Source organism: Lactuca virosa, chromosome 4 (assembly GCF_052849685.1).
Source record: "Lactuca virosa cultivar CGN04683 chromosome 4, Lactuca_virosa_CGN04683_v6, whole genome shotgun sequence".
NCBI classification, from domain to species: Eukaryota; Viridiplantae; Streptophyta; class Magnoliopsida; order Asterales; family Asteraceae; genus Lactuca; species Lactuca virosa.
This window is the reverse complement of record NC_136429.1, coordinates 232,024,948-232,033,368: the sequence shown is the minus strand read 5'-3', so window position 1 is coordinate 232,033,368 and position 8,421 is coordinate 232,024,948. Positions and strand designations below refer to the sequence as shown.

The following is an 8,421-nucleotide window of genomic DNA, read 5'->3' as shown; positions in this document are numbered from 1 at the left end:
AAAAATAACATATTCTAACCTTTTTACTAAATGTACAACAAGTCAATGCATATTTTACGCAGTCTATACTTGTACATTCATACAACCACTAACAAAATACCATTAAAACTTTAAGAATACTAATAAATAATATTATATCTATCAAATACAACAAAATTACCCAATAACAAATAATAAAGTTTCATTTTTTTTACAAAAACTAATACAATAAATAATAAATAAATAAAACATACACTAAATAAATGTTGATTAAAACATAAAATGAGTTAAAATCTTACCATATTTTCAGGATTGTTGAAGAAATCGTCAAAGGAAATCGCAGAGAGAGAGTTTTCCTAAACTTGAGAGTGAAAAATGAAGGGAAAAAAACGGTTTTATACAAAAAAAGATCCAAAATCGCAGGTGGACTCACGAAATCGCAGATGGACTAATCCATCTGCGAATGTACAAGTGCCTAAAGCACAACCGTGTTTTAGGCACTTCTACATTCGCAGATGGATAGGCAAAATCACAGATGGGGTGTTTCCATCTGCGATTTCAGTGGCTAATTTTGCAATTTCTGTTTTTTTTTTTTTTTTTTTTGCTATTTTCCACAAAGGAATTAGGGTATTAGGCTAAATTTGTAATTTTCTATTTATTTATTTATTTTTTGAGTAAATTACACAAATGGTCCCTATGCTTTAGGGTAATTTTCACGTTTTGTCCCTAATTTATTTATTTTTTAAACTTATTTTCTCTTATAAAAACAATAATTATGTATAAACCTCATATATGTAAGGTAAAAATGGATTGTGAGAAATAAACTGGTATAAGAAAAATAAACATTAGATATGTAAGGTCATGTAAGGTAAAAAGGGAGTTGAGAGGAGACCGATGGAAGAGATGGGTGAGTGAATGAAACCTACATCTATTAAACAATTTCTTGTAATAAGTTAACAATAAATAAAATTATTAAAGTAATAAAATAAATGTATATTAGTCATTTTAAGTCCGTCAAGGACCAATGACACAACAAAATCAAACTATTAAAACGGTCCGAGTTAAAAAAAATAAGTTAAGGACCAAACGCACAAATTACCCTAATACCATTCATATAGTTTACTCTTTCCATACCATTCATATAAGTTAGGGAAGTTCCCTTTCCATTCATATAATTTACTCTTTTTTTTTTTAATCTAAGCTAAAACTGTTATTTAATCTCAATAACACAATGACCAAAAAAATGATGTTATGTCACAAAAAAACATTTTGAATATTTAGCATAAAATAATCCCTTTTTCTCCAAATGTGTTTTTTTCACAAAAATATTTATTTTCTTGAAACGGCATCAACTTGATAAATTTAAAAAAAAAAAAAAAAAAATTGAAAAACATTATAGAATACACAAAGATTTGAGTGAGTTAAAACTGTGAAGTGTGAATCTCTAAAATCTACAAATCTAAAACAATACACCTTACATTTCCTTTCTCGCAATAATCGCTTTACAAAAATTTCAACTCAACAAAACTCCACCTCTGTCCCAATAACCATTATTATAAATTCCATCATCTTGGGTAATTTTACCAATTTACCCCTCCCTCCACCACATGACAAATTATCATATCATTCAAATGGTGGCCTTACTAGCTTCTTCTTCCTTGTGGTTCAACATTGATTGCATGTGTTCACGTTTTATAGCCCTAAGATCCACTACACTTGGTGGAGCGGGTTTTATACACCCATGCAACTCAACCAAATCAATCAATTCTTGCTTGTTTAGACTCTTCTTCTCAACAAGCATATCAACAACAGCATCCATCAGTTTCCTATTTCCCTCCAAAATCTAACCAAAACAAAAAAAAACAAAAATAAATAAATAAATAAATGATATTATAATGATATGAAATATACCTCTTTTGCATGCCCGTAACACATGTTCAAGATCCGCAATGCCTCCGTGTCAATTTCCTAATTTTTTAAAATTTTGTATCAGATATAATAATAATAAAAGTGAAAATATAATATAAAGTTTAAAAAAAAAATTATACATCGATTCTATCAGCAACCCAAAAATTAGATACGCCATAATATTTGTCAGAAAGACCACCAAGTACGAGTGTCCGTGCTGCTGACCTGGCGTTGTCAGATGTTTCAGCCCATATTGTACTCAACTGCACAGTTTATATTAATCAACTTTTACTTACAAAAATTTAAAAAAAAAAAAAAAAAAAAAAATTATGTCACCTGATCTTCACCATGCCAAATCTCATCAGCTGCTCGTGGCGCTAATTGAACAGTAATATGATCTAATAGTGACTGCCGACTGTATCAAATAATTACAAAAATTAAATTAAAAAAACATTAAAAGGATTTAAAAATGAAATTAAATCTATTGTTGTGTTGTGTACCTCAACAAGCCTTCTTTAAATTTGATATGATCCATTTTCACACGCACATAGCCCAATTCCCTCCCTGCTCTTGGTGCGATATTAATCTGATCAAAATAAATATTTATTGTTATTACTTTTAATATTAAAATTAGAATTTATAAAGAATGTTGAGAATGAATTATACGAATTCAATGTTTTTAAGATCAGGAAAGTTGATTGCTACAACAGCCATTGCTGCTTCATTGATAGCCACTTGTTTCCAGATCTCAAGGCTTCTTTCCTTCTTATCAAGCATTCCTCTCTCTTCTATTTGTGCAGCTTGTAACAAGTCATCTGTTGTTATCTACACACAAATTAAACAAAATATGTATATATGTTGATGTATACTTACTAGAAATCATAAAAAAATAAAAAAATAAAAAAAAAAATAAAAAAAAAACCTCAGTTCTTCCATCACGCATCATGTTAATGGCAGCCACCTCAACAATATTCGCCAGCTCAGCACCAACCATTCCATCAGTCATAGTAGCAACAGCAGCATAGTCTACATCTTCAGCCATTGGTTTCTTTCGCGCATGCACCTATAAATATAATAACAAAAAACAGTTAATAATAATAATAATAATAATAATAATACTCCAATGAAAATAAAAATTAATTAATTAATTAAACCTTTAAAATTTCAACACGTCCGATTAAGCCTGGTTTTGGAATAAATATTTTTCTATCAAACCGCCCTGGTCTCACAAGAGCAGGGTCTAAAATATCGGGTCGGTTTGTGGAAGCGATAGTAATCACATTACCTCTTCCTTCAAATCCATCTAAACATACAAGCAGCTGAAAAATAAAAATAATTAGTAAATGAAAAAAAAATTAATAATTAATAATTTTAATGGAATATAATTAATCTGACCTGATTTAGAGTTGCATCACGTTCTTGTCCACCGGAACCTTTGATTAAACCACGTTCCCTTCCAACCGCATCAAGTTCATCAATGAACACAACAGATGGAGCCTAATAAGATGGAGAATATTAATATCAGAATGTTAAATAATTTTTTTTTTATATAAAAAGATGAGAAAGTGTGATTCTTACACACTCTTTTGCTTCTTGGTAAAGTGCACGAACACGTGAAGCACCGACTCCAACGTATATTTCAACAAATTGTGATGCGGAAATGGAAAAGAAGTTTACACCTGCTTCACCAGCTACTGCTTTTGCTAACAAAGTCTTTCCCACTCCAGGGGGCCCACAGAGGAGAATGCCACCTAATAAGCATATCATGTGAAGCCTCAAAGATAATTTCATTACATTGAAAGGGATAAAGTATTGAAATTTTGATTATTGTATGTTTATGTAATCGTCAAGATGCTAAAATATATAGTATTGAAATATTAAGGTTGTGTTTGGCGTGTCACAGTTAAGCTGATAAGTTACTTATTTTTCGATCTTTTTTAAGTTTTGTTATTTTTGGCAAACCAAAAAGTAGCTTATAAGCTAGCTTTTCAAAAAGCTACTTAGACTAGCTTTTTAGGAGCTTTTTAAAAAATTTCCAAATATACCCCTTAATTAATTATAGAAACACATTCTTTTAAATGTTCTTTTATGTCTTTTTATATATTTCAGCTAGTTTTACCAAACACCATTTTTTATCAACTAGCTTTTCAGCTATCAGCTATTAACTAGCTTTTTATTTAACAGTTAGCTTTTCAGCTATCAACTAGCTTTTCAGTTAGTATGCCAAACATAACCTTAGACTAGCTTTTTAGGATCTTTTTTAAAATTTTCCAAATATACCCAGAATCAATTATTAAAAACATATTCTTTTAAATGTCTATTTATGTCATTTTATATATTTCAGTTAGTTTATCAGTTAGTTTTACCAAACGTCATTTTTATCAGCTAGCTTTTAAGCTACTAGCTAGTACGCCAAAGACTAACATTTCAGAAGCTTTTTTTAAATTTTCTAAATATACCCTTAATTAACTATAAAAAAACATTTTATTCTAAATGCCCTTTTATGTCATTTTATATCTTTCAACTAGTTTACCAAACGTCATTTTTTATCAGCTAACTTACGATATAACATTTATCTTTTCAGCTACCAGCTAGCTTTTCAGCTAACAGCTAATTTTTCAGCTAGTACGCCAAACAAAGTGTAAGTATCATATACCTGGTATTTTGACACCTCGCCTGCGATAAATTTCACCATGTGTGAAAAACTTGACAATCTCCTCCAATTCAAGTCGAATTTTCCCAAGTCCAGCTACATCTGTAAACTTCACATCCACCCCTCTTTCTAAATACTGTGAAAGTTTTGTATTTTGTGCACGACGAACCCTAGCTCCAGATTTCATGAACTGAGCAGCCATTTTCATGTAAGGATTCTCCTCACCTTCCTTTCCTTCTTCATCATCATCATCTTCCCCAGGTTCAAGTCCTGCCATTCCCCTTTCCAATTCCTTCATTTTCCTCTTCTCTTCAGCTTCTGCTTTCTCAATCTTCAACCTATCTTCATAATCCTTTTTCTGCTTCTTGTAACTTAAAACAACAGTCTTGTAGAACAAAACAAAGAACAACAACCCAATAACCAATGTAACATTGGAGTCGCGCGCTAAATCTCTCCACATGTTAGACATGCGAGAGTATGTCATTTCAGCTTCAATCATGGATTGTTCACTTCTGAGCTTTTGTTCCTCCATTTTCTTCTTCTTCTCTTCCATCTTCTTTTGTGCTCTCATTGCCTTCTCCATTTGTGCTATCTCTTTCTTTCTACTCAACATCTCATTGCTTCTGCTCTTCTTAAGCTCCTCTCTTGCTTTCCTTAACTCCAAGACTTTTTTTGAGACTGGTTTTGGCTTCACTAATGAAAAGATCCAGACAGGAACTTTTGCTAAGAACCCTAAAAAGGGGGGAGGAACATCTGGCATCTTAACAGGTGGAGTATACGCCTGAACACATATTGAATCGATCTCCATTGCATCCCATGATTCCCAAAACTTCTGATCACTGTCTATTGAAGGCACCACAAGTCTGACAACTTTAGAATCCTCTAAAACAGCTAAAACAACTACAGGTCTTTCCTTTAAACCTCGACCAGGGGGTTTAATTATGTGTTTAAGCTTTCCATCTTGTTTCAGATTCAGAATATCAGTATATGGAATTCGATTAGCTACGACAGGGAGCCCTTGTGACCATGTTTTCCACTCTTCGGGTGTTAATGTGTTCGTCTTTTTGGGAGGACGCTTCTTTTGTGAAACTTTGGCTGCTAATACGGGCTGGGGTAGTGAAGCCGATATTATCGTTAGGGTTACAGAGATTTGGAGTAAATTCAAAGCAGTTATCTTATTTTTTGATTCTTCTTCGGGTTCTGAGTTACATATATGACATGTAATTGATGAATTAGCGTTAGGTAAGCGTCTAATTCTTCGAGATTGTAGTCGACGTGATAAGGAAGTTGAGGGGAACAACGAAGAAGCGGAAATACAATGAGATGCCATGAAATTCAGTAAAAGTAGCTGAATAGAAAGAGTAAATGGACGTATAACGTTACTGTATTGATTGAAGGAAGCGACTCCAGTGCGTAGGTTGTGGTTTCGCAGGGAGCAGATTAGCGCTGTTTATATCTCATGATGCTTTCATCCTCAGTGAAAACTAATCAACACTGAGCTTCAGAAATGTAGCAGAAAGAAAAAGATAAATAATCGAACGCTCTTCCCAATTGAAGATGAAGTTATTCTGTGAATTTGGAGCGGAAGGGAAGGCCGGAGTTCTGGCCGGCGTGAGCTTTGAGGGATGGTTTTTTAGATAGGTTCCATTAGCGGCTTATTTACGGCGTTAGAAGTTTTATTTAAATGGGAGTTAAATGGCGACGTATTGTTAGTATCTATAAGTACCTATATCTCTATTTTTTTTTTTTAGACAAAACTAAAAAAAATGGTATGTATTTTTTCTAGATTTTAATTCAAAACCTTGATTTTTATTGTTTCCTAGTTCTTTTGACCGTATTTTTATGTAGATTTGGTCTCTGTTAAAGTTAAAATTACTAATATATCTTTTTAATTTGTTTTTTCTTATTTTCTCTCTCTCTCTCTCCAAATCGTTAGTTCTTCAAAACTTAAGAGCACACACTCGTCCACACACTCTCCAGATCTTTTTGATTTATTCTCTCCACCATTTAAACACACGCCTTAAACACACAAATCATAAGAGAAATAATCATTTAATAGCATATAGAATTGTTGCCACAAAAAACCAATATACAATTTATTCACTAAAAACCCAACAACGGCACCAGAAGACCCAGGCAATGGCAACAGACTTATTTAACGGAAATCAAATGTTTTTTTTTTGTTTTTTGAAGTTCTTAACATGAGAACATTAGGGTTCTTCGATTTCAGTGGGTTCGAACATCAGGGTTTTTCGATTCAGTGGGTTATTCACGATGTAAATATGACATTAGGGGTGGAGAGTGTGGGTTCGATTCCAGCAGTTTGAACATTAAGGTTCTTTGATTTCGACGTTCCTTTGTCTGTCTCTCTCTCTCTCGCTCACAATCGGATGCAGCCAAAGTAAGACAACCTCAGATTTCTTCTCTTCCTCTCAGCAAATCTTTTGCTAGCGATTGATGCCAGGGTCGATTCACATCACCAAACGACGGGGTGGTTTTCTAGTCTTGATTTATCTTACTATGGGTTGGGGATTCACCACAGGAAATCGAGAACTCCACAAACAAATATGTGTATGATGTTGTGTGTTTTACCCCACAGGAAATCGAAGAACATAGGATGGATAGTTCCCTATTTTTGAACCTAAAGACTTCAACTTTAGATCTACACTTTGATGATGGTGAAAGCTTCACTTTAGTGCCAATCTTGTTGTTTCTCTTGTTGTTCTTCTTCCCTTCTCTCTCATGAACTATGTTATTGGCTTTATTGCTTGTTGCAATTAATGAAGAAAAATAGATATTGGGGGTTCTGTAGTGTAAAACGAAATCCATGTGTTGATTTTATGCAGGGTTCCCTACGCTTTAATTATGTGTATGGTTGTTTCGTTTGATGTCCATAATCAGACAAAATAGAGTTTCACTAAGAGATTATGGAGCTTGATGCTTTATATAAAGGATGAACATTGAGTGTATGTGGGTGCTGTGTTTTGATGAACACAATGAGAAAACGAATCATTCAGGTATGGTGATTGTGTTCTAAAAAAGACGAAGTACAAGGGTGGAGTGACTGCAAAGAGTCATCGATATTTGTGGACTCTGGGAATCAGATCGAATTTTGAGGAAGAAGATATCTAGGTTGCTGGGTTTTTTTTATGTGCTTGATGAAAGAGAGGGAGGGAGGGGTGGGCCCTTTATTTATTATTACATTTATATTAAAATAAAAGATAGAGTTTTTAAGAAAATAAGAAAAAGCAAAATTAAAAGGGCATATTAGTCATTTTAACTTTAATGGGGACCCAATCCACATAGAAACATGGACAAAAAGACCACGAAGCCAAAAAGTTGGAGTTTGGACTAAAACCTAGAAAAATGCATACCACAGGGACCATTTTTACAATTTTGTCTTTTTTTATCGATCTAGCTATAACTTTAAAGTTTGATAAATTTTGTTATAGATATAAATCAACTTTAAGTAAGGAGAATACAGAGAAAGTGATACATAATGGGTTTTGCATCTTGTATAAATAAAGACAATAGCGTTATGTTTATGTTTTAGATGAACTTTGTAGTTGACTTAAAGAATCGAAAGAACACTATCAAATCGATTAGGTCGAAGTGGAGAAATTTCAAACATTATTTGTTCAAGAATTATATTAATAACCATAAAAATGATCCAAATGTGAAATTACTTGATCCTCCTGAAATGTATCTATTATTGAAGAAAGCTGACCCGAAACTTTTTGTTGCACAAAGAATTTCAAAAAAGTGGCAGGTTTGTTAAAATGTTGTAACATAATCAACATAGTTAATTTTTAAGTTCAAACTTATTCATCTTGGTTTTAATGTAGGAAAAAAAGTGATGTTGGTCTGAAAATTTGTGCATA

The 8,421-nt window shown here is 32.8% G+C and overlaps 1 protein-coding gene across 2 annotated transcripts; it reads right to left on the bottom strand.

The window, feature by feature from the left end:
• Nucleotides 1–1,362: 1,362 nt before the first annotated feature.
• EMB2083 (AAA-type ATPase family protein) lies at nucleotides 1,363–6,216 on the bottom strand. 2 transcript variants are annotated; one of them, XM_079045056.1, is made up of 11 exons: nucleotides 4,544–6,216; nucleotides 3,466–3,638; nucleotides 3,283–3,384; nucleotides 3,042–3,206; nucleotides 2,810–2,950; nucleotides 2,554–2,712; nucleotides 2,388–2,473; nucleotides 2,224–2,302; nucleotides 2,028–2,150; nucleotides 1,891–1,947; nucleotides 1,363–1,822 (listed from the first exon to the last, which is right to left on the bottom strand). In XM_079045056.1, the coding sequence occupies exons 1-11, from the start codon at nucleotides 5,868–5,870 to the stop codon at nucleotides 1,607–1,609; spliced, it is 2,628 nt and encodes an 875-aa protein (XP_078901182.1). In that variant the 5' UTR covers nucleotides 5,871–6,216; the 3' UTR covers nucleotides 1,363–1,606. The 2 variants fall into 2 exon arrangements, 1 of the variants encoding a protein (XP_078901182.1); XR_013708061.1 differs by having other exon boundaries at nucleotides 1,742–1,822; nucleotides 2,028–2,112.
• Between the last annotated feature and the right edge of the window lie 2,205 nt (nucleotides 6,217–8,421).

Excerpts from the sequence above, each read along its gene's own strand:
- EMB2083 (XM_079045056.1), bottom strand. The coding sequence starts at position 5,870 with ATGGCATCTCATTGTATTTCCGCTTCTTCGTTGTTCCCCTCAACTTCC. Across the intron at positions 3,639-4,543 it reads GCGAGGTGTCAAAATACCAG|GTGGCATTCTCCTCTGTGGG; the intron begins GTATATGATACT and ends TATGCTTATTAG. Across the intron at positions 2,151-2,223 it reads TTTGGCATGGTGAAGATCAG|TTGAGTACAATATGGGCTGA; the intron begins GTGACATAATTT and ends TAAACTGTGCAG.